The sequence below is a fragment of the Bombina bombina genome, chromosome 5 (assembly GCF_027579735.1).
Source record: "Bombina bombina isolate aBomBom1 chromosome 5, aBomBom1.pri, whole genome shotgun sequence".
Classification (NCBI taxonomy): Eukaryota; Metazoa; Chordata; class Amphibia; order Anura; family Bombinatoridae; genus Bombina; species Bombina bombina.
In genome coordinates, this window is record NC_069503.1 from 1,050,201,517 (window position 1) to 1,050,229,413 (window position 27,897).

Here is a 27,897-nt window from a genome sequence, read left to right on the forward strand (position 1 = left end):
AGACTATGTGATAACGGCCTGTTTTGTAAACTCGAGAATTGTGAGTTCCACCAGACTCAAGTAACCTTCCTAGGTTATGTTATCTCCGTTGCAGGGTTCTCCATGGATCCTGACAAGTTATCTGCAGTTCTGCAGTGGCCTCGCCCAGTTGGTCTTTGGTCTATTCAACGTTTTTTGGGGTTCGCCAATTACTATAGAAAGTTTATTAAAAACTTTTCTTCCTTGGTCAAACCTATCACAGACATGACCCATAAAGAGAATGATCCACTCCATTGGTCACCTACTGCCATTAAGGCCTTTGATAGTCTTAAGACTGCCTTTGCTGCCGCTCCAGTTCTGGCACATCCTAACCCTGTTCTGCCTTTCGTTCTTGAGGTCGATGCATCTGAGACTGGAGTAGGTGCCCTCTTTTCTCAATGTCCCACGCCTGACGGTTCCTTGCATCCATGTGGTTTCTTCTCTAAGAAATTGTCTCCAGCGGAGTGCAATTATGAAATTGGCGACAGGGAATTACTGGCCATAATTTTGACACTTAAGGAATGGAGGCATCTTCTCGAGGGTACTAGCGTGCCAGTGCTCATTCTTACTGACCACAAGATTTTACCTTAACGATCTGAAGCAAAACGTTTGTTGCCCTGACAGGCCAGATGGGCACTATTTTTGTCTCGGTTTAATAATGTGGTTTCCTACCTGCCTGGTAGTAAGAATTTTAGGGCTGATGCCCTCTCTCAACAATTTTTGCCTCTGTCCAAGGAGGAGTCTGTACCTACTCCTCTTATACCTCCTGACCATATTTTGGCTACCATACTGTCAGGGTTTTTTCCCTGTTGTTTGCCATGTGCTGCTGGCAGCCATTTTACTCACCTATCTTCCTGACTATGGTGCATTGTGGGGGATGCTGCTCACTTCCTACACTTCCTTTTATGGCCAGACTGGTGTGAATCATCCATGTGAGACAGGATGCAGTCTCAGAATTGTGATGTCATCACTTATTATTTAAAGGGCCTCTGTTCAGTATGCTTTGTCTTTGCGTTGTCTCTGACCTGTTTGTGAGAGTTCCTGTGTATAACCTGGCTGCCTGACGTCCTTCCTGGTTCCTGATCCCTGGCTTGTTCCTGACACTGCTGTTTTCCTTGTTCCTGATTCTGGCTCGTCTGACTATTCGCTTTGGCTCCTGACTCGACTCGTCTGACTACCAGCTCTGGTTTTGACTCCTGGCTTGTTATTTGACGTAAAGGTGTGATTATTTTTGCACTTCTCTTCTCAGTCTGATTCCTGGCACCCTGACATTACGCAAAAGCCATGAATCCTGATGGTGCTAATAATCCACCTTTACCTGCCATCATTTCCAGGATGGATGAACAGGATCACCGCTTGGATCAATTTGCACTAGCCCTGCAAACCCTGCTGACTCGCACTGCATATTTGGACCAAAGTGTTCCGCAAGTTATGGCTGCTCCTGTTTCCGCTGCTGCAGCTATGCCTACCAGGAGCATCTCCAGTTCTGCACCTCTACCTCAGCGATATGGAGGCGATCCTATTCAGTGCAGAGGGTTTTTGAACCAGGTGGGCATTTACTTTGAGATGTTACCTCAGGCGTTTCCCTCTGACAGAGCTAAGGTGGGATTTCTCATCTCGTTACTCTTTGACACAGCTCTTGCCTGGGCTAATCCCTTGTGGGAGACTAATAAACCTGTGATTTCAAATTACCCTGAATTTGTGGCCTCCTTTCGAAGGGTATTTGATATTCCGGCTCGCTCCTCCTCTGCTGCTAAACGACTCATGTCCATTCAGCAAGGTACAAGATCTGTTGCTCAGTATGCTATTGAGTTCCGTACGCTTGCTGCAGAGGTAGGTTGGAACAATGAAGCCCTTGTTGCCGCATTCTTTCATGGGCTCTCTGATGCGATTATAGACAAAGTTGCTGCCAGAGATTTACCAGAGGATCTCGAGGCATTGGTGTCTTTTTTGATCCTAATTGACATCAGACTCAGAGAGAGGCCCTCTTTCAAGGAGCGCTTGCGGAAGCCTCCTGTTCCATTGTCTTCTACGTGTTCGTTCCCACCCATGCCTCCCTCTCCTCCCATGCCTCCTGGTCCCGAGTCACCAGGTACTGCTGAGCTGATGCAGCTGGGATTGATGCGTCTCTCCGCGGCGGAGAGGGCCTTTAGGAGGAGGGAGGGGCTCTGCCTCTATTGTGGGTTACAGGGCCACCTTTTGAAGTCTTGTCCTACACGGCCGGGAAACGCTCACACCTAAGGTCCTGTTGGGGGCAGACCTTGGATGGTTGATCCGCTCCCGGAAACACTTAAGGGGAAACCTTTGGTCACGGTTGTCCTTTCCTGGGTGGACTCCTCCATAGTCACTCAGGCTCTTGTTGACTCCGGTGCTGCAGGCTATTTAATTGACAGTGCTTTTGTATCAAAGCACTCCATTACTGTTTTGCCTCGGTCCGTACCGCTTGCTATTGAGGCCATTGATGGCAGGCCCCTTCAGCCCACACTCGTTACTCACGAAACTGCTCCGTTGTCCATGGCTGTTGGGGCTCTCCATTTTGAAACCCTCCAGTTCCAGGTGATAAACTCTCCACATTTTCCGGTTGTTCTGGATTATCCCTGGCTTCAAAAGCACAATCCCATTCTCGACTGGTGCAGGTCCGAAATTTTGTCATGGTCCCCGCAATGTATTTCCACTTGTCTTTGGAAACCAGTTAAAGTCTTGTGCACTTCTTTGGTATCTCAATTGCCAGAGAAGTACAGAGAATTCCTAGACATGTTTGACAAGGTGCTTGCTGGTACGTTGCCTCCTCACTGGTCTTACGATTGTGCCATAGACCTGCAACTCAGAGCCATTCCTCCTCGGGTCCGGGTGTACCCTCTGTCTGTTGCAGAATTGTGCTATGGAGGAGTATGTTGCCGATGCTCTGTCGCGGGGATCATCCATAAATCCTGCCCTCCTGCAGGGGCTGGTTTCTTCTTTGTGAAGAAAAAGGGTGGTGAGTTAAGACCATGTATCGATTATAGGGGTCTTAATCGTCTTACCATTAAGAATGCTTACAATATTCCGCTTATTACGGAACTCTTTGACCGCCTCAAGGGAGCTACGGTCTTTACTAAACTTGATTTGAGAGGAGCGTACAATCTCGTTAGGATTAAGGAGGGCCACGAATGGAAAACAGCATTTAACACCAGGAGCGGGCATTATGAGTATCTTGTAATGCCCTTTGGCCTATGTAATGCTCCTGCTGTTTTTCAGGAATTTATTAATGATGTCCTATGAGATATGTTGCAACAGTGTGTTGTGGTTTACTTAGACGACATCCTCATACATTCACCCACACTTGAGGCTCATCATTCTGATGTTACACGGGTTCTTCAGAGACTATGTGATAACGGCCTGTTTTGTAAACTCGAGAATTGTGAGTTCCACCAGACTCAAGTAACCTTCCTAGGTTATGTTATCTCCGTTGCAGGGTTCTCCATGGATCCTGACAAGTTATCTGCAGATCTGCAGTGGCCTCGCCCAGTTGGTCTTTGGTCTATTCAACGTTTTTTGGGGTTCGCCAATTACTATAGAAAGTTTATTAAAAACTTTTCTTCCTTGGTCAAACCTATCACAGACATGACCCGTAAAGAGAATGATCCACTCCATTGGTCACCTACTGCCATTAAGGCCTTTGATAGTCTTAAGACTGCCTTTGCTGCCGCTCCAGTTCTGGCACATCCTAACCCTGTTCTGCCTTTCGTTCTTGAGGTCGATGCATCTGAGACTGGAGTAGGTGCCCTCTTTTCTCAATGTCCCACGCCTGACGGTTCCTTGCATCCATGTGGTTTCTTCTCTAAGAAATTGTCTCCAGCGGAGTGCAATTATGAAATTGGCGACAGGGAATTACTGGCCATAATTTTGACACTTAAGGAATGGAGGCATCTTCTCGAGGGTATTAGCGTGCCAGTGCTCATTCTTACTGACCACAAGATTTTACCTTAACGATCTGAAGCAAAACGTTTGTTGCCCTGACAGGCCAGATGGGCACTATTTTTGTCTCGGTTTAATAATGTGGTTTCCTACCTGCCTGGTAGTAAGAATTTTAGGGCTGATGCCCTCTCTCAACAATTTTTGCCTCTGTCCAAGGAGGAGTCTGTACCTACTCCTCTTATACCTCCTGACCATATTTTGGCTACCATACTGTCAGGGTTTTTTCCCTGTTGTTTGCCATGTGCTGCTGGCAGCCATTTTACTCACCTATCTTCCTGACTATGGTGCATTGTGGGGGATGCTGCTCATTTCCTACACTTCCTTTTATGGCCAGACTGGTGTGCATCATCCATGTGAGACAGGATGCAGTCTCAGAATTGTGATGTCATCACTTATTATTTAAAGGGCCTCTGTTCAGTATGCTTTGCCTTTGCGTTGTCTCAGACCTGTTTGTGAGAGTTCCTGTGTATTACCTGGCTGCCTGACGTCCTTCCTGGTTCCTGATCCCTGGCTTGTTCCTGACTCTGCTGTTTTCCTTGTTCCTGATTCTGGCTCGTCTGACTATTCGCTTTGGCTCCTGACTCGGCTCGTCTGACTACCAGCTCTGTTTTTGACTCCTGGCTTGTTATTTGACTTGTGGACTTTTTATTATTTTTTGCTATGAATAAAGGTGTGATTATTTTTGCACTTCTCATCTCAGTCTGATTCCTGGCACCCTGACACATACGTACTAATTTAACTTCTCCCTTGGGGGAGGAGATCCTGGCTGCACAAACCAATGCACCTCCTGAGAAACCTAGTGGTAAGTGTCTTGTTCCTGAGAATCTTCGAACTAAACTTTTGCACACTTACCACTATCCTAAAGCCGCAGGTCACCCAGGCAAGAACCAAATGATTTGGTCTGTCACTCGACAATTCTGGTGGCCAGGTCTTCGTTCTGATGTTGCTGCGTATGTTGCCTCCTGCTCAGTTTGTGCACAGAATAAGACTCCTCAACGTCTTCCTGTGGGTCTTCTTCAACCTATTGCTAATGGTGAGTGTCCTTGGACACATCTTTGCATGGACTTCATTGTCGAGCTCCCTGTTTCCAATGGCAATACTGTTATCCTTATGGTGGTTGACCGTTTTTCTAAAATGTCACATTGCATTCCCTTGATGAAGCTGCCTACCACTTAGGAGCTTGCTTCAATTTTTGCCCGGGAGGTCTTCCATTTACATGGGTTACCCAAGGAGATAGTGTCGGACTGGGGTAGCCAGTTTGTCTCCAGTTTTTGGCGTTCCTTTTGTACTCAAATGGGGATCCAGCTTTCCTTCTCCTCGGCATATCACCCTCAATCCAATGGGGCTGTGGAACGGTCTAATCAAGCTCTGGAACAGTTCCTCCGTTGCTATGTCTGAGATCACCACAATAATTGGTTTGAACTGTTACCTTGGGCAGAGTTTGCTCGTAATAGTGCTATTAATGCTTTCTCCAAGTTATCCCCGTTCATGGTGAATTATGGGTTTCAATCATCATTGTTGCCCTATTCATTCATGTCTCAGGGTATTCCGGCTTTGGAGGAGCATCTCTGGTAACTCCGTTCCACGTGGGTGCAGATTCAGGATTGCCTTCATCGTTCTATGCAGTGCCAAAAGTTCCAGGCTGATCGTAGGCGTCTGCCCGCACCTTCCTACCAGGTTGGTGAGAGAGTTTGGCTGTCCTCCCGCAATTTGAACCAACTTGAATTGGCTCCCCGTTATGTTGTTCCTTTTCGAATACTCCAACGGGTTAATCCTGTGGCCTACGCTCTTGACCTTCCTCCTGCTATGCGCATCTCCAATGTTTTTCATGTCTCCCTCTTGAAACCATTGGTTTGTAATTGGTTTACCACTGTGTTGCCTCGTCCCCATCCTATCTTTGTTGACAACCATGAGGAGTATGAGGTCAGCAGCATTATTGACTCTTGTATGTCCAGGGGCCGTGTACAGTATTTGGTTCACTGGAGGGGCTACGGTCCGGAGGAGCGTTCTTGGGTTCCCTCCTCTGATGTTCATGCTCCTGCCCTCCTCCGTGCCTTCCATGCCCATTTCCCCAATAAGCCTTTTGTCCTCCCGCGGGGGAGGGGTCGTTGAGGGGAGGGTACTGATAGGGTTTTTTCCCTGTTGTGTTTGCCATGTGCTGCTGGCAGCCATTTAACTCACCTCCCTTCCTGACTATGGTGCATTGTGGGGGATGCTGCTCACTTCCTGCACTTCCTTTTATGGCCAGACTGGTGTGCATCATCCATGTGAGACAGGATGCAGTCTCAGAATTGTGATTTCATCACTTATTATTTAAAGGGCCTCTGTTCAGTATGCTTTGCCTTTGCGTTGTCTCAGACCTGTTTGTGAGAGTTCCTGTGTATTACCTGGCTGCCTGACGTCCTTCCTGGTTCCTGATCCCTGGCTTGTTCCTGACTCTGCTGTTTTCCTTGTTCCTGATTCTGGCTCGTCTGACTATTCGCTTTGGCTCCTGACTCGGCTCGTCTGACAACCAGCTATGGTTTTGACTCCTGGCTTGTTATTTGACTTGTGGACTTTTTATTATTTTTTGTTATTACTAAAGGTGTGATTATTTTTGCACTTCTCGTCTCAGTCTGATTCCTGGCACCCTGACAAATAGGTGAACAGGCACGCGATATTCTAAGTTCGGCTTTTTGCGCTCATCGGGTTAGTGTGTGAGCGAAAACAGTTTACTTTCAACTCATAATATGAGCACAACCCAATGAGCAAACAAGCATACTTCGAGCGCAGTTAACGCTCGAGCGGGGGAGCTTATTAGTGATCTGTTTGTAATCTGGCCCTATGTGAGGAGACAAAGAAACGTCATTGACAGGCGGCCTAATTGCAATAACAAAATTAAACAAAAAAAAACGAAAACTGCAGGAATAATTCATTAAAGGCCAATAGCTCCTTTGAATTCTGAGGTTTAGATTTATGCCAAAAATGATTTCAAATGGATTAATGAGGATACTTGCAAGATTTACAAATAACAGTCAAGTAGGGACCCAATGAGATTAATAGATTTCATATTGGAAACAGGTATTATAAATATGGATATGGATATTTGCAGAATTCTTAGAGGATATGGGGTGATATAATTGAAAAAATAAAACACTGCTTCATACAATTAAGCAAATACAAATATATCATTGAAATATGACACAATCACTGATCATATATTACCTTAGCAGATTTCCTATTCCTCCCTCAAATTATTTAATAAAGTTTTTAGTCTTTGCACAGTTTATAGCTAACACCAGAGTGCTCAAACTGCAACATAGCAAGGCATTCGTCCACCATGATACTTCACTTTGCAGTTTATAGCAGCCGGTGCTGAAGAACTCGCCCCTGCTCAAGGCGTGCGTAATCGCACTCTGAATTGCATATTTCACACACCTTTTAGTAATAAACTCAGCAACAGTGATTAAATTAAAAAGAAAAACTTTATTACAATATTAACTAAAACATCATTTGTGATCTTATATTTACTCGCTGTTTATTCTTGGGATTCCCACACGGTTGTAATACATATTTGCTATAAAGCTTTTGGACTTTCCAATTTAAGCACTGTTGCTGATTTCATCACTATCTAGGGTGTGAGAATCTGCACTTCAGTTTGACCAATTTATATTGGGATTTCCCAGGGCTAGAGTGAAAATATTACAAAAGTATTATTGTAGTTCCAGTTTACTGGAATATTATTAAGCAAATAATTAATTAGAATAATTAATAAATCTGTTACTGCGACACAAAAATGTGCAATTGATGTGCCACTAGCAAACTTACACCTAGTTTATGAGTTTTGCGCTAAACTGGATGCGAAACTAATGCCAAAAAAGTTGCGTTATTTCACCCTCCATAGCGCTGCCATTACGAGTACTGAAAAGTCTCCTTGTGCGTGCGATATGGTGGCGTTAAGCTCCATACCGCACAAAAGCCAAGGGCTGCTTTGATGTGCTCGTGCACGCCTTCCCCCATAGTCATCAATGGGGAGAGAGTGTTAGAAAAAAAACCAAACACCTGAAGTGCGGAACAAACAATTTCCATAACGCAACCCCATTTATGTCTATGGAGAAAAAAAAGGTAAGTTTAAACCCTTACACCCTAACATAAACACCCCTAATCTGCCGGCCCCGACATTGCCTACACCTAATAAAAGTTATTAACCCCTTTTCTGCCGCTCCCCGACATCGCCGCCACTGTAATAAAGTTATTAACCCCTAAACCATCGGCCTCCCACATCTCTGCCACTAAGTAAACATATTAACCCCTAAACCTCCGGCCTCCCACATCTCTGTCACTAAATAAACCTATTAACCCCTAAAATACTGGCCCCCACATCGCAAAACACTAAATTAAACTATTAACCCCTGTCACGGATACCAGGCTGCAAGTGTTAAACCCCTACTATCTCACCCCCTCTCATTCCTTGGCGGTTTTGGGCACCTCAGAGCTACCACGATTGCCAAACCCTTCCCTTTGGTTAGAAAAGTATGTGAACCTAATCTTGAAAGAGCTGATCCCTGACCGGGAAAACCCTCCTAGGCTGGCCGGGCTCCTGGAACTGCTGGTCCACCGCATCAATGCCAAACACCCGCCTAACCCCTCTCAGACCAGCCTGGGTACTGGAACTCCTGGTCAGCCGCTTCATGCTGGAAACCCACCAATTTAACCCCTGGTCGCTCCAGTGGCCCTTTGCCTCAGAGTTAGGTTTCTTTATTTTGGGGGGTTGGTTGGGTGGTGGGTTTTACTGTTGGGGGGTCTGTACTTTTTTACAGGTAAAAGAGCTGTTTAATTTAGGTCAATGCCCTACAAAAGGCTCTTTTAAGGGCTATTGGTAGTTTACTGTAGGCTAGGGGGTGTTTTTATTTTGTGGGGGCTTTTTTTATTTTTATAGGGCTATTAGATTAGGTGTAATTGTTTTTATTTTGTATAATTTCATTTATTATTTTTGTAAGCTTAGTGTTTTTTATTTTTCATAATTTAGTGTTTTTTTAATTTGTAATTTAGATTTTTTTAATTAATATTTTTTATTTTATTAGAATAGTAAGGTTAGGTTAATTTATAGTTTAATGTTAGGTTTGTTTTTATTTCAAAGTTAAGTTTTTATTTATTTAAAGATAGTTATATTGTAATTTTAATTTAAAGTTAAGGGGTGTTAGGTTTAGGGGTTAATTGTTTAATTTAGTGTTTTGCGATGTGGGGGGCCAGCGGTTTAGGGGGTAATAGGTTTATTTAGTGGAGGAGATGTGGGAGGCTGGAAGTTTAGGGGTTAATAGGTTTTTTAGTGGCGGAGATGTCAGGGAGTGGCGGAATAGGGGTGAATTACTTTATTATAGTGGTGGTGATGTCGGGGAGTGGCGGAATAGGGGTTAATAACTTTATTTTAGCGGCGGTGATATCAGGGAGCGGCGGAATACGGGTTTATAATTTTTATTAGTGTCGGCGATGTGGGGAGTGGCAGATTAGGTGTTAATATATCAAACCTGTGTAAAGGGTCAGACAATACTCCCAGAGGCCTTCCCAAGTGTGTGAGACACATATCCACACACAACATGGAGGAAGGACGGGACCTCATGCAAAACCTTCTGCCTCCATGGAAGCTCACTCCCCACCACTGTGCAATGCATGCTGGGAATTATAGAGTCCAGAATTGCATAATCACAATACTGAGAGTGAAATACTCAACTACAAATGCCCCCTTTGCGGATGCCCATGGGCAGGACACCCACTAACAAAACTGTGGAAAATATAGATGAAGCAAGGCTCAATTAATTTTTAACATGACTTCACTTTCACCAATAGGTCCCCCCTGAATAGCCTCACAAGTGTCTGTGATACTAGGCCAGTGATTACTATGAAAGGACATCCAATCAAAGACATGAGTTTTATTTTGTACTTTGACTATGATTTTTATGAAAAAGTGGCAACCCTATTTTCAAGGTAGTTTTTTTTTTATTTCCATAATCTTGTGAATTACTTTTTAATAATGGTTCTTTGAGCAGTTGAGAATTAGGTCCATAGCTGAATTGAGGCTTGACACACAAATACTTCTGCAGGATTAAAGTATGCAAATTATCGAAGCAATAATATAAAAACTGCATCTGCTCATTTGAATTAGGAGAAATGAATCAATATATTTGTTTGAAGCAGTAGGACATTCTGAATATACATGACAATTAACTTGTGCAAAGGGTTTGACCATACAAATAAAGAAACATGTGTAAAGAGTTAGACAATACTCCAAGATGCCTTCCCCAGTGTGTGTGTGTGTGTATTGCAGAATTTTGAGTTCCCAGGGCAGCACAAAACCTAGATCACATGCATCTGCAAAATGTTATGTATACATGTGTGCAACATATTTTTTTTTACTTTAAAATTGGACTAGTAAATCTGTAATAAAAGATATTAGTTGCTAATTTTGCACTTCTAAACTGGGCAAATGAATTGTGAAATGTCAGAAGAATTGTCAACTTCTTTTGTCAGTCTTGTTCAGTTTTTATGAAATAAAGCTCTCTACTTTTTCTTGAGACTTTGGCATCTATTTATCAAGCCGTCAACCGCAAATACGCTGGAATTCCGCAGCGTATTTGTAGCGAGCCTGATTCGCCTTAGTTATCAAACCCTACAGACGGCAAAAGTAGAAATTTATGACGTAACATACGATCCGCCTGACTCATTCGGACACAGATCGAATCTTACGTCATTACAGATGTTCCGAACGCAAGTTCGGCACAATCTGACTACTTTTGTAAGTTATCAAAAATCTACCAGGTACGCTCGCCACTATTCCGGCCCAGGGTACCTGGTTTTCAATCCGCCGCCCATGCCATAGGAATCAATGGGAGTCGGAAAGCAGCGAAAACTCATGTTCGCTGCTGCCCGATATCCCATTGATTCCTATGGGAATGGTTACACCTAACACCCAAACATGCACCCTGAGTCTAAACACCCCTAATCTGCCCCCCCTACACCGCCGCCACCTACTTTATACTTATTAACTTTAGAGAATTATAGCGCTAACTCGAATACAAGTACTAGCGGCTTATACCGCAACTCAGTGATACAGTCTATAGAAGAACCGCATAGTACTATAATAGTGTTAACCTAAATACTGCCTACTTAGCCATATAGAAGTTGATGATCAACATGGGGTCTGAGGGCTAACGAGCAAAAATCAATAATAGTGATACTCTTTCACTCTGAGTGGTATTATTGACATCAGCACTTATCATGACTACACGCTAAATAAACAGAAATAGAATCAAAACAAAGACGGCAAGCTCCGTTTAACTAAAATATACAAATGAGCGAGTAACTGAATCTATCATCAGATCAAGAAACAGTGTATAGGAACGCTTTGTTAATTTAAACATTTGAAGTAGCTTCTCAAATTTTTATACCAAAAAATAAATGTATAACACAATGATGGCGACATAAGTGAAGCTATACACCATATGTTACTAACACGGCCCATCGGATACTAATAGACATTGTATCAAATAAGTCACAGCGTTTGCTAACAGCACCTTACGCTGCACGGATTTCGATTGGGCAATCTAGTAAACTTGTGCTACTAATATTGTCGATCGCAATTTAATTTTATAATTTACAATAAGAATCTTACAACCATTAGACTCTTGAGAATAACTACAGGGAAACCGCATAACAGTGAATATTTTTCACATGACTAGATACCACCTAGTTAACTTTTACGTACAAGAGCCCCTATGTGAGCTAGCAATAAGAGAATTTGAGACTGCTAACAAACCAGAACTGACATTGATATTGCCAGTAATCTACTATCGTTACTCTGTTACTAATGTTGAATTAGGCTGGCAAGTTACTGGACACAGTCTCACCACACAGATACGCATCACAAAATACGTAAACATAGTGGTATACACTTTATAATATTAACTGATGATTATAACATCATAAATAGTTGTGATTTTTACCATCAATACAGTCGGATGGTGGTAACACAATCTAACACACCTGATAATATAATATTGAATCGATCATAATAAGCACTAGCAGTACGCATCTCTCTTAAACATTCATATATGTATATCAATTGAGTAAAGGAGAAATGCATGAACATAGATTGATGTTAGAGAACAGACACTGTTCTACTTAATAATACAGCGGGATACCAAGCATATTTTCTATATACCCTGTATTCTTATACATACTTACTTGCATTTACATCAATTATACATCCAGTGAGAGTGTCATGCTCATTTAACTTTTCTTACGAAATGTACCCAAATGGACAAGTTACATTACTTGATAATATGAGCTTTGCCTAATAATACAATATGACCTAATTCATAACAACATCTATACAGTTTATCCTGAGTTATCCACTGTCATAAATCTATATACTATCTATATTAAACCACATCAGACCTCCCGTCCAACATTCTACCTGTATGAAACCACAGTCCATCTATTTGTCTAGACAGTACTATGTGGGATAGTTATTCCAGTTACAACCCTCTAACCCATGTATATGAGCATTGGAACAAAATACTTTAGTGTATCTAGGAATTGATACTATATATCTAACACGGTGAAATCAACCATTGACCTACTAGACACTTTAATCATGAGTTTTTTCTCTTTGGAATTTTAATGTATGAATGATGTTGTTGTTCTCAATATATTTTAAAATTCTCTAACTAAAAGTTATATTTTAATATTTCCGTACAGTACTGGCCCCTAGTCTGGGCAGTAGAGTGCTAGAAGTGCACACCTTTCAGTGAAACTCTTCTTGTTTCACTAACCAGTTGTAAATTTATACTTATTAACCCCTAATCTTCCCCCCTGCCACCACCTAACTAAAACTTCCCGGAGCCCACCGCCCCCTACATTATACTTATTAACCCCTAATCTGCCCCCCCTACACCGCCGCCACCTACCTACATTTATTGACCCCTAATCTGCCCCCACCTACACCGCCGCCACCTACCTACATTTATTAACCCCTAATCTGCCGCCCCCAACGTCGCCGCCACTATAATAAATTTATGAACTCCTAAACCTAAGTCTAACCCTAACCCTAACACCCGCTAACTTAAATATAATTTAAATGAATCTAAATAAATATTCCTAGCATTAAATAAATTATTCCTATTTAAAACTAAATACCTATAAAATAAACCCTTAAATAGCTACAATATAACTAATAGTTACATTGTATCTAGCTTAGGGTTTATTTTTATTTTACAGGCAAGTTTGTATTTATTTTAACTAGGTACAATAATTATTAAATAGTTATTAACTATTTAATAACTTCCTAGTTAAAATAAATACAAATATGCCTGTAAAATAAAATCTAACGTAAGTTACAATTACACCTAACACTACACTATAATTAAATAAATTCCCTAAACTAAATACAATTAAATACAGTTAAAAAAAATATCTAAAGTACAAACCCCCCCCACTAAATTACAGAAAATAATAAAAAAAGTACAAGATTTTTAAACTAATTACACCTAATCTAATCCCCCTAACAAAATAATAAATCCCCCCAAAATAAAAAAAACCCTACCCTACACTAAATTACAAATAGCCCTTAAAAGGGCCTTTTGCGGGGCATTACCCCTAAGTAATCAGCTCTTTTACCTGTAAAAAAAATTACAACCCGCCCAACATTAAAACCCACCACCCACACAACAAACCCTACTCTAAAACCCACCCAATACCCCCTTAAAAAACCTAACACTAACCCCTTGAAGATCACCCTACTTTGAGAAGTCGTCACCCAACCGGGCCGAAGTCCTCAACGTCCCGGCAGAAGTGGTCCTACAGATGGGCAGAAGACGGGGCTGAATTAAGGTAGGAAAAATCCTATTGGCTGATCCAATAAGCCAATAGGATTGAGCTTGCATTCTATTGGCTAATTGCCATCAGCCAATAGGATTTTTCTTACCTTAATTCCGATTGGCTGATAGAATTCTATCAGCCAATCAGAATTGAAGGGACGCCATCTTGGATGATGTCACTTAAAGGAACCTTCATTCTTCAGTCGCCGTCGTCAGAAGAGAATGCTCCGCGTCGGATATCTTGAAGATGGACCCACTCCGCGCTGGATGGATGAAGACAGAAGATGCCGTCTGGATGTAGACTTCTGCCCGTCTGGAGGACCACTTCTGCCCATCTGGAGGACCACTTCTGCCGGATTCGTTGAGGACTTCAGCCCAGTTGGGTGAAGACTTCTCATGGTAGGGTGATCTTCAAAGGGTTAGTGTTAGGTTTTTTAAGGGGGGGATTGGGTGGGTTTTAGAGTAGGGTTGGTTGTGTGGGTGGTGGGTTTTAATGTTGGGGGGGTTGTATTTTTTTTTATATGTAAAAGAGCTGATTACTTTGGGGCAATGCCCCGCAAAAGGCTCTTTTAAAGGCTGTTTGTAATTTAGTGTAGAGTAGGGCTTTTTTTATTTTGGGGGGCTTTTTTATTTTGTTAGGGGGATTAGATCTTGTAATTATTTTATTATTTTAGTGTTTGTACTTTAGATAATTTTTTTAATTGTATGTAGTTTAGGGAATTTATTTAATTATAGTTTAGTGTTAGGTGCAATTGTAACTTAGGTTAGGTTTTATTTTACAAGTATATTTGCATTTATTTTAACTAGGTAGTTATTAAATAGTTAATAACTATTTAATAACTATTGTACCTAGTTAAAATAAATACAAACTTGCCTGTAAAATAAAAATAAACCCTAAGATAGCTACAGTGTAACTATTAGTTATATTGTAGCTAGTTTAGGGTTTATTTTACAGGTAAGTATTTAGTTTTAATTAGGAATAATTTTTTTAATTGTAGTGTAAGGTTAGGTGTTAGTGTAAGACAGGTTAGATTTTATTTTACAGGTAAATTTGTACTTATTTTAACTAGGAAGTTATTAAATAGTTAATAATTATTTACTAACTATTGTACCTAGTTAAAATAAATACAAACTTGCCTGTAAAATAAAAATAAACCCTAAGCTAGATACAATGTAACTATTAGTTATATTGTAGCTAACTTAGGGTTTATTTTACAGTTAAGTATTTAGTTTTAAATAGGAATAATTTATTTAATGATAGTAATATTTATTTAGATGTATTTAAATTATATTTAAGTTGGGGGGGTTAGGGTTAGGGTAAGACTTAGGTTTAGTGGTTAATAAATTTAATATAGTGGCGGTGTCGTTGTGGGCGGCAGATTAGGGGTTAATAAATGTAGGTAGGTGGCGACAGTGTAGGGGGGCAGATTAGGGGTTAATAAATATAATGTAGGTTGCGGCAGTGTAGGGGGCGGCAGATTAGGGGTTAATAAGTATAATGTAGGTGGCGGTGGGCTCCGAGAGCGGTAGTTTAGGGGGTAATAATTGTATTAAGTTTTGGCGGGGCCCGGGAGCGGCGGTTTAGGGGTTAATACATTTATTAGAGTTGCGGCAGGGTCCGGGAGCGGCGGTATAGGGGGTAAGCAGTATAGTATAGTGTGGGTGTTTAGTGACAGGGTACCAAGAAAGCTGTGAAAAAGCCAAAGAGCAGCGAGATTGATGACTGTTAGTTAACAACAGTCCGCTGTTAATCGCACCATACTTGGTGCGCGGCTTTTTGACAGCTTTTTTGATAATTTTGGAGAACGTATTCAGGTCCGCGGCAGCGATGTTAGGCAAACTTAGGCGAGCATATTGGTGCCGTCAAATGCAGGTAAGTTGACGTCGTGATAAATAGATGCCATAAGCTCAATATATCTACTACAAGTACATTGTTCTTCTATATTTATCTAAGAAATGTATGTGACTATAAATTAACCTTTAAACAAAACAGCAATGAAAGTGCTCTAGGTATCATAGTTTGTTGCAGTCGAGATTCCAGGACTCTTTACGCTAAACTTACTTTTTCCTTTATCTAATTTGGACTTCTGGTCTGAATAACTGCTGTCAGCAACTGGTGCCAAGGATAGTCAAGTTCCATGGCCACTTATCCAAAATCCAGACACTGGCAGATCCTCCAAACAACTTTGACATGCATTATTTTTTCATAAAACATGAAAAACTGAGGGAAACACATTTTGGACTATCAACACATAAGTTCCTTCCTTAAAGGGATACTAAACCCAGATTTTTTCTTTAATGATTCAGATAGAGCATGCAATTTTCTAATTTACTCCTATTATCATTTCTATTTGTTCTCTTGCTATCTTTATTTGAAAAGTAGGAATGTAAAGCTTAGGAGCTAGCCCATTTTTGGTTCATAACCTGGGTAGTGCTTGCTGATTGGTGGCTAAATATAGCCACCAATAAGCAAGCTCTATCCAGGGTGCTGAACCTAATCGGTACATTGATAAGCCAATGCAAAGAGGAATATATGTGCAGCCACCAATCAGCAGCCAGCTCCTAGATCCTGAGCCTACCTAGGTATGCTTTTCAACAAAGCATACGAAGAGGACAAAACAAATTAGATAGTAGAAGTAAAAAAGTTGTTTAAAATCATGTGCTTTGTCTGAATCATGGGTTTCATATCTCTTTAAGACTGTGTTTTGAGCCATATTTTTAAACACTAACTAGCAAACATATTATGTTTGTTAACATAATTGTTAACATAATTCCTCCAAAAGTTTGTACAAACAGAGCAGTAATAAAACTTATCAAAACCTGTAGAAAACATTTGGAGGATAGCATCCCTTTAAATGCACTGAAACTAAAGGAAATTATGGAAACTCTAGTTTTGTTTTCCTTTATTATTTCTATATACAGGGCCACTTAGATACATTCCTGCCTTCTGATACTTACTACTGTAATCTTACAAACCTATATCTACTTCAGAAAAACACATGGATTCCCCTGTACAGTTTCTGAATGACAGTAATGGTCAGACCTGTGTACAGAACACATGCTGCGTGAGGTCAGGGATTGTACTACAATGTTTTAACACTTAACAAGCCAGGAAAGTGTCCTTAAGAAATAGGATTCTACATGGCAATATTTTACATCGCTGAATTAAAAAACAAATGACAAGGAGACATATCTCGCTATATCTTATTTCTTGTTAAAGGGATAGGATACTCAAAATGTATCTCTGATCCATCTAAAAGAGAGTATTGCATTACAGTACTTATGGTTTCAAAGATGGATGTAGCTGTGCTGAAAAAAACAAGTTCTTTTTTTTTGTTTTCTTTTTTTAACTGGTGTTGCCCCTAACAACCAGCAAGCAATGGGTACCCAGGTATAGGAGAACACTTCTGAAATATACAACTTTTAAAGAAATGGTTTGCTATAATGTTCACTTAAAAGAAGAAGGCATATGGCATATCATGTATTTTTCATAAATGTTCCCATTTTGGGCCAGATTACAAGTGGGGCGGTATTGAGTGCTGTCCACTAGAAGTAAGGTTTTTGCGCGCGTCGGGTAGCGCTCGTATTAAAAGTTGAAAGTAAAGCGTTTTCACTTGCACGATAACGCGATGCAAGAAAAAAGCCCCTTATAAAAGTAAATGGAGCAAAAAAAGTGAAAAACAAAATACTCACCCTACTCACAGGCAAACCCGAACGCATATTCTCAAGTGCGTTAACCCGACATAAAATTATGGATATTTCACATTCTAATGTTCTTCACATAGCAGAATATGTTCTATTTGTTAATAAATATATATTTCTACATACAGATATATATACGAATATCTATTTATAAATACTTACTCCCTTATGTGCAGAACATTGGAACATGAAATATTTACAGTAAATACACAAACACTTTATTAAATATGAATATTGCATAAATCTGCTTTTACATGTTTTCATCTACTTAACTGCAAAGGGCTCCAATGCACATAAATATATGTCTATATATGTGTACATATGTATGTATGTGTCTATATATGTGTACATATGTATGTATGTGTCTATATGTGTACATATGTATGCATGTGTCTATATATGTGTACATATGTATGTATGTGTCTATATGTGTACATATGTATGTATGTGTCTATATATGTGTACATATGTATGTATGTGTCTATATGTCTATATATGTGTACATATGTATGTATGTGTCTATATGTCTATATATGTGTACATATGTATGTATGTGTCTATATGTCTATATATATATGTACATATGTATGTATGTGTCTATATGTCTATATATATGTGTACATATGTATGTATGTGTCTATTTGTCTATATATGTGTACATATGTATGTATGTGTCTATATGTCTATATATGTGTACATATGTATGTATGTGTCTATATATGTGTACATATGTATGTATGTGTCTATATGTCTATATATGTGTACATATGTATGTATGTGTCTATATGTGTATATATGTGTACATATGTATGTATGTGTCTATATGTCTATATATGTGTACATATGTATGTATGTGTCTATATGTCTATATATGTGTATATATGTATGTATGTGTCTATATGTGTATATATGTGTACATATGTATGTATGTGTCTATATGTCTCTATGTGTGCATATGTATGTATGTGTCTATATATGTGTACATATGTATGTATGTGTCTATATGTCTATATATGTGTACATATGTATGTATGTGTCTATATATGTGTACATATGTATGTATGTGTCTATATGTCTATATATGTGTACATATGTATGTATATGTCTATATGTCTATATATGTGTACATATGAATGTATGTATGTGTCTAAATATGTGTACATATGTATGTATGTGTCTATATGTCTATATATGTGTACATATGTATGTATGTGTCTATATGTGTATATATGTGTACATATGTATGTATATGTCTATATGTCTATATATGTGTATGTAAATATGAATATTGCATAAATCTGCTTTTACATGTTTTCATCTACTTAACTGCAAAGGGCTCCAATGCACATAAATATATGTCTATATATGTGTACATATGTATGTATGTGTCTATATATGTGTACATATGTATGTATGTGTCTATATGTGTACATATGTATGCATGTGTCTATATATGTGTACATATGTATGTATGTGTCTATATGTGTACATATGTATGTATGTGTCTATATATGTGTACATATGTATGTATGTGTCTATATGTCTATATATGTGTACATATGTATGTATGTGTCTATATGTCTATATATGTGTACATATGTATGTATGTGTCTATATGTCTATATATATGTGTACATATGTATGTATGTGTCTATATGTCTATATATATGTGTACATATGTATGTATGTGTCTATATGTCTATATATGTGTACATATGTATGTATGTGTCTATATGTCTATATATGTGTACATATGTATGTATGTGTCTATATATGTGTACATATGTATGTATGTGTCTATATGTCTATATATGTGTACATATGTGTGTGTCTATATGTGTATATATGTGTACATATGTATGTATGTGTCTATATGTCTATATATGTGTACATATGTATGTATGTGTCTATATGTCTATATATGTGTACATATGTATGTATGTGTCTATATGTGTTTATATGTGTACATATGTATGTATGTGTCTATATGTCTATATATGTGTACATATGTATGTATGTGTCTATATATGTGTACATATGTATGTATGTGTCTATATGTCTATATATGTGTACATATGTATGTATGTGTCTATATGTCTATATATATGTGTACATATGTATGTATGTGTCTATATGTGTATATATGTGTACATATGTATGTATATGTCTATATGTCTATATATGTGTACATATGAATGTATGTGTCTATATATGTGTACATATGTATGTATGTGTCTATATGTCTATATATGTGTACATATGTATGTATGTGTCTATATGTGTATACATGTGTACATATGTATGTATATGTCTATATGTCTATATATGTGTACATATGTATGTATGTGTCTATATATGTGTACATATGTATGTATGTGTCTATATGTCTATATATGTGTACATATGTATGTATGTATGTGTCTATATGTCTATATATGTGTACATATGTATGTATGTGTCTATATGTCTATATATGTGTACATATGTATGCATGTGTCTATATGTGTATATATGTGTACATATGTATGTATATGTCTATATATGTGTACATATGTATGCATGTGTCTATATGTGTATATATGTGTACATATGTATGCATGTGTCTATATGTGTATATATGTGTACATATGTATGTATGTGTCTATATGTGTATATATGTGTACATATGTATGTATGTGTCTATATATGTGTACATATGTATGTATGTGTCTATATGTCTATATATGTGTACATATGTATGTATGTATGTGTCTATATGTCTATATATGTGTACATATGTATGTATGTGTCTATATATGTGTACATATGTATGTATGTGTCTATATGTCTATATATGTGTACATATGTATGTATGTGTCTATATGTCTATATATGTGTACATATGTATGTATGTGTCTATATATGTGTACATATGTATGTATGTGTCTATATGTCTATATATGTGTACATATGTATGTATGTGTCTATATATGTGTACATATGTATGTATGTATGTGTCTATATGTGTATATATGTGTACATATGTATGTATGTGTCTATATGTGTATATATGTGTACATATGTATGCATGTGTCTATATGTGTATATATGTGTACATATGTATGTATGTGTCTATATGTGTATATATGTGTACGTATGTATGTATGTGTCTATATATGTGTACATATGTATGTATGTGTCTATATGTCTATATATGTGTACATATGTATGTATGTGTCTATATATGTGTACATATGTATGCATGTGTCTATATGTGTATATATGTGTACATATGTATGCATGTGTCTATATGTGTATATATGTGTACATATGTATGTATGTGTCTATATGTGTATATATGTGTACATATGTATGTATGTGTCTATATATGTGTACATATGTATGTATGTGTCTATATGTCTATATATGTGTACATATGTATGTATGTATGTGTCTATATGTCTATATATGTGTACATATGTATGTATGTGTCTATATATGTGTACATATGTATGTATGTGTCTATATGTCTATATATGTGTACATATGTATGTATGTGTCTATATGTCTATATATGTGTACATATGTATGTATGTATGTGTCTATATATGTGTACATATGTATGTGTCTTTATGTGTATATATGTGTATATATGTGTACATATGTATGTATGTGTCTATATGTGTATATATGTGTACATATGTATGTATGTGTCTATATATGTGTACATATGTATGTATGTGTCTATATGTCTATATATGTGTACATATGTATGTATGTGTCTATATGTGTATATATGAGTACATATGTATGTATATGTGTATATATGTGTACATATGTATGTGTCTATATGTGTATATATGTGTACATATGTATGTATGTGTCTATATGTGTATATATGTGTACATATGTATGTATGTGTCTATATATGTGTACATATGTATGTATGTATCTATATGTGTATATATGTGTACATATGTATGTATGTGTCTATATGTGTATATATGTGTACATATGTATGTATGTGTCTATATATGTGTACATATGAATGTATGTGTCTATATGTCTATATATGTGGACATATGTATGTATGTGTCTATATATGTGTACATATGTATGTATGTGTATATATGTGTATATATGTGTACATATGTATGTATGTGTCTATATGTGTATATATGTGTACATATGTATGTATGTGTCTATATATGTGTACATATGTATGTATGTGTCTATATGTCTATATATGTGTACATATGTATGTATGTGTCTATATATGTTTACATATGTATGTATGTGTCTATATATGTGTACATATGTATGTATATGTCTATATATGTGTACATATGTATGTATGTGTCTATATGTGTATATATGTCTGTTATTACATATATACACATATAAATACATCAATACATATATATTTAGACATGTCTATCTATGTATCTCTATGTTAAGTCCATTTCCTGCCTTTTTTTCTAACACCTGAGACCTCATATCTTTGAGCCCTTATAACTATTTCATGCAATATTATTTTTGAATGATTTTTATTAGACTGTGTTATTATGAGTGTAACTTTACTTTTAAATGTATTTTTTATTTGTTTTGTGACACTTTTTTGTTTCATGACACACTTTACAAGAGCACTGAGGTCACGCGTGTTAAATTCAATTACGCTCAAGCGATCTCGTTTACTTTCAACTTTATAACTTTTAAACCCCTTTGCGTTTACTTTGCAGCTCTCTCTCATAAACAGAACATTTGTGAATTAAAGGGATATGAAGCCCAAAAATGTTATTTTGTGGTTCAGACAGAGCATGCAATTTAAAAAAAGTTTCCAATTTACTTTTATTATCAAATATGCTTTGTTCCTATGCTATTGTTGAAGAGATACCTAGGTAAGTGTCTGGAGCACTAAATGGCAGGAAATAGTGTTGCCAGCTAGTGTCCTTGCAAATGAATAACAGTCTTGCAAAATTGCTGTCATAAAGTGCTCCAGACACATACAGATTCCTGAGCTTTTCTCAATAAAAGATACCAAGAGAACAAATACAATTTGACATTAGAAGTCATTTAGAAAGTTGTTTAAAATTTAATGACAGTTATTTGGGAGCTATATAAGGATAATCTGTCATTCAATTCAATAAAAAATATATTAATTAATGAATTGGTTTCTCTCACATCCGAGTATCTATGTGGTGCCAGACAGCTTTAATTATTGTGGGTTGTACTGTGATGTACGTTAAAGGGACATGAAAGCCAAAAAAAATATTTCAGGATTTACGTAGAACATACAATTTTTAAACAACTTTCTAGTTTACTTCTATTATTGAATTGGTTTAATTCTCTTGGTATCATTTGTTGAAAGAGCAACAATTCACTACTGGTTTCTAACTGAACACATGGGTGAGCCAATACCAATCAGCAGCTAGAACCTAGGTTCTTTTGTGCTCCTGAGCTTACCTAGATAAACCTTTCAGCAAAGGACAACAAGAGAATGTACATTGGAAAGTTGTTTCAAATTGTACGTTCTACCTAAATCATGAAAGAAAATGTTTGGGTTTCATGTCCCTTTAACCCTTGCATTACAAAACAACAAAGCTCTTAGGTTTACTATTCACATACACAAGATTTATATACAGCCTGTTGGGATTAACAAAAAATCTCCCAAACTTCCAATGAAAATTAGTTTAATTCATTCATTCATTTTTGTTTGTTTATTTCTCAGAGACAGCCTATTTTAAATAACTGTGTAATAACAAAACACAGCACGTGTCTTTAGCCATCTGGCAGCAGTGTTTGCAACAATGTTTACAGCAATGTTATGCATATTTGTAAACACTGCTGCAGTTGAATGCTAAAAACACAAGTAAACTTCTGAGCTCCTATCAGTCTCCCTACATTTATTCTTTAGCAAAGGATACCAAGAGAATAAAGTAAATTTGATAATATAATAAAATTAGAAAGTTGGGTAAAATTGTACACGCACTAAACTATCTGAATCATAAACATTTCATTTTGACTTTACTGTCCCTTTAAAATGTTCCATGTAAATGCTGCTAAACTGGTTAAAAATTAAAAAATTTCAGCTGCAACTTATTTTCCACAGAAAGAAAACATCAAAGACTGGTTCATGGTTTATGCATTGGCAAACACACATTATGAATGGATGAAAGAGTTATTCAGTAGATAGCCATGTTTTATTTAGTACTAAATAAAAATGTTAAAAGAAAATAATTCATAATAAAATAGATTTGCAGACACAAAAACAAAATGCTGTTTTACCCAACTACAATATAAATAATCCATTCATGTAACAACACATAACATTAACAGGTTAATTCAAGTTCATAGTTAATGTTATGTTTCTCTGCTGTAATAAAAAAAATCCCCAAATTTGTATAGCTCTGTTTTTCTGTGTGTGTGAAATATTAAAAATCAGGGTAATTCCAACTACATATCACATTGAATACAATTGTCTTTATTGTAATTATTAATTTAATCTAATCAATTAATAGAAATATCTATAAAGTGTATACATTCCCCTTTTTATTGAGACCTTCAACTGCAATACTGAAATATCTTTATATATTTTAAGCACACATTGTAAAATATAAATGCAGCATTTTAAAACTGTTTACACAATGTATTATTATATCTGGTATGTTCTGTTTGTCACACAAAACAAATATTGCTGCATTATCTTTATACTTATATTTAGCACTTGTATAAACCAATATAAAACAGTTTTATGAATGTATATAAATATAATGTAAATATGCACCATATTCAATCAGCACACAAAATAAGTGTCAGTCAGGCACAGCAAAAGCAGCAAATTATGCTTTAACCCCTTGATTGCCATGGGGGTCTTGTTTGGTGAGCTATTCATTGAAGCCCTTTCTAGCTAAATTTCCATGTAAGGTAATTTATTATTTTGATAAACGTAAAACAGTGATTAACATTTAAGTCATTCAATTAGAACATACAGTAAATAAATAAAAAAAAATATTTAGAATCACAGTACAGTGATTTTTTTTTAAAAAAAATTATATTCACACACATTTCTAAAGAATCCAAGCAGGAAAAGCCTCTATGTTTATCCTATAATTAAGTACGGGGAAATACCACATACTTTAGTGAATCTGCTTCTTTGGACTGCTAGTAAATCCACATAAAATATGAATGAGTGATATTTCATTCAATTGATATTTCTTTAAAATTGTGATTATAGGAAAGGCACATTCCAAAATCAGGAATAGTTTTCACATAAGAAGATGCATTGCAGGTTTACTTTCTCTTACATGCCCAAGAAAAATAAAAGCATATTCCAGGATTTTTTTTTAAATGACTGACAATTTTTAATACTAAAGAATTAGTATATGCAAGATGTTCAAAATATGTTTACAGATATTTAACATTAAGTAGTATTATTTTGAAAATAAAGTTTAGTATTAATATCCTTACATTTAAAAGCACCAAGAAGTATCAAGTACACAATACTCTATGCATTTTTAGGATTTCAAGTTGAGTGAAGCCCACCCAGTAACAGACAGTGTACTCACCACCATACTCAGGCAGCTAATGACCTTGTACATTGTGGTCTGCTCAGAAACCTCAGAAACTGGAAGCACACAATCCTTTACTGACTACAAGTAGGACCTCCCCTACATTTAACCCGGCTGTTTTTTTATAGACCCCAGGACAGGAAGTTGGCAGAGGTTGAATCACTTTATGACGAAATGCATTTTTTTTTATAAAAACTCAAGCCATATTGCAGAAGCCGCTTGTATTTAACTCTAAGAGTTAAATGATTAGATAGACGTACTGGAAAATGTCACTGTTTAAAATGTGCAGCATTATGGCAGGGAAATAAAGAGACATAGTTTAGACTTGTTATTGCTTATACTAATTGTTTAAACAAAATAGTATCATTGTTGAAGTTCAGTTATGGTTTTTATGATTGTTATTTATTGATGATTATAGTGATTATTATTATTATTATTTAGGTTTGTGCCACATGTCAATACTGCCAAACATTTGAAGGCTTAGAGCAGAGCCATATCCTTTAGTTCTTATAATGTTTGGTGGTTTAAGCAGTAGTAGTGCAATTCTTATTTAATCTGAATGTCCTTAAAGGAACATTAAACTTTGAAATTGTAATATAAAATGCTTAATTATGTTTGGTAAAAAAACACACAATTTCTTTAAATAGCCCCTGACATATATTTTTCACACCAAACTCTATTTCTATATGTATTTTTCATAAGTGTCCTCCCATAAAGTGGCAATATGGCAACACTATTTGCAGATGACGACATTACTGGACCTTTTCCAGGAAGTATTTTAATATATTCTGTTACCTCCTTTTTTAATGTGTTTTAACATTTTTGCTGCCTGGAAAAACAATTTTTGAAATACAATCTTTAACTTAATACACAGCATTGCATGATATGCTAATATTTGAAGAATACAACGTAAATACATAACCAATTGAAAATTTTGTTTGTTTTAGAGTGCAACCTTTTACTTTCAGCTTGTATTATAAGCGTTAGTTAGTGGTTGTGATATTGCTTATCACAACCCACACTAACTTTAGCGTGCCACTTGTAATCTAGCCCTATGTATTTAAACTCCTGTTTCTCGTAGGTGTGTTAACCAAACACAGTTGCTCCTGGAGGCGGGCAGAGCATTGTCGTAGGGAGCTTTGACCAGGGGGAAGAGGCTCCTTGTGATAGGGTGAGAGGGTGTAGTGGGTGGAGCCTAGAGGCCAGAATGTAAGGCTGGTCTGGGCGGGAAAGGCAGCAGTTTGTTATTGAAAAATTAGTGGAAGCATTTCTTACTGCGTGTCTTGCGTGTCTTTCCTGCCCTGGCCATGGCCTCTGTTGATGATTTACTGGCGCAGCTGAAGGAGGCGGTGGAGTCCAGGGGACCTACCTGGTTGGAATCGAAGGACTAGGCCTTGCTTGATGTCCGTCCAGATCCGGTCCAGGAGAAGATGGTGACCCGGCAGAAGTTGTCCGGCTCAGTCCTGATGGTGGTAGGCGGTCGGGAGGTGGAAAGAAGAGCAGCTCCGGTTCCGGTAGGATATCAGCTCGTCAGGAGTCTTCAGATGCAGGGGCGGATCAAATAGGGCCTTCAGTGGTGCAGTGAGCAGAGGTGGTGAGCGACGGTGATCCGGATCTGAGGCAGTCCACCAAGGGTAAAGGGGGCGGTCCTAAGGTGGCGCACGGTCCGTGTGGGCCTGATCCTGTGGGGATGGGCCTGTTGGGGCTTGCTGTTGATTTTGGGGGGGTGGTTGAGGATAACGGAGTGAGGAGGAGGGTGCTTGGGCTTCCAGCCCAGCCTTTGATGTTAGTGTGAGAGAAGTGGGAGGAGAACCTCCTGCATTGTGGGGTAGTAGCTCCAGGGCCCTTGAGGGATGCCTCTTTAGGGATAGTGGGGTGGTGTCTGATTGGAGATTGGTGGATGAGGAGTATGGGTCTGGTGATGAGGAGGAGTTGGAGTTAGAAGCAGGTGTTGTGGAATTGCACCTAAATTTCTCTGACGAGGAATATGTCCCCCCCTCCCCTGGGGCCCAGGGCCGCTCTGGGGCTCGCTTTAAGGGATTTAGTGGCAAGTCTGTTACTGGGGATAGGTCTGTGGGCCTTCTGCCCCTTCCTGGGGGGTCTGGGGCTTCAGGGGTATTGGAGGATGTTGCAGTGGGTACCTCACATGTCAGTTTTTCTTTTCCAGGTTCTGGCCCTGTGGGGCAATGGCCAGTGGCTCAGCCTAGCCCATCCATGGCGGGTGAGGGAGTTGACAGCCTTGAGGAGGATTTCTCTGGCCTGTACGGCTCCTGGACGGAGTCTATTCATCTGGAGCCTGATGACTGCATGCAGCTGGAGGTTTGGCCGGTTGGCAGAAGCCAGGTGAGGCAGAGGTGTACGGCCAAGGTGGGAGAGTTGGCCAGGGATCGCAGTGGGCCCAGGATATGTATGGCTGCCACTAAGGGAGGTAGGGTGGAATAAAATGGCCTGGTAGGCCTGGGGACTGTGTTGGTGAGACAAGGGGCAGGTCATGGAGATGGTCAGTGACTGAACTTGCTTGGTCTGGTGGTGCTGGAGGTGGGGCCCCTAAGAGAGGGAGGGGTGGCTTTACGGCTAGGGGTTCCAGCCTGCACAGGGGGGGGAGGGAGTAGAGGTTTTCTTCCCCTGGAAATGTGTTCACGTTCTGCTATTTTTCAACCACCAGGATCAACCACGGCAGCTAGATCAGCCTGGAGGGGCTGCGGCTATAATGCCCGGAAGGGGGCAACGGATTACGGTGCAACGCATGGGCGGACTCCAGTCGGCGCCATTCAACTTCTCCAGAGCACAGCATTCGGTGGAGGCCTTAACAGGTGAGG

At 38.2% G+C, this 27,897-nt stretch overlaps 1 protein-coding gene across 1 annotated transcript in view; it reads right to left on the bottom strand.

Moving 5' to 3' along the window:
• Nucleotides 1-25,108, bottom strand: part of TNFRSF11B (TNF receptor superfamily member 11b) — a 109,335-nt gene extending 84,227 nt beyond the window's left edge. Inside the window, exon 1 of the mRNA XM_053715934.1 lies at nt 25,076-25,108. Within this exon, the coding sequence (XP_053571909.1) occupies nt 25,076-25,108 (33 nt within the window). The remainder of the gene's footprint in view (nt 1-25,075) is intronic.
• Nucleotides 25,109-27,897: the final 2,789 nt, after the last annotated feature.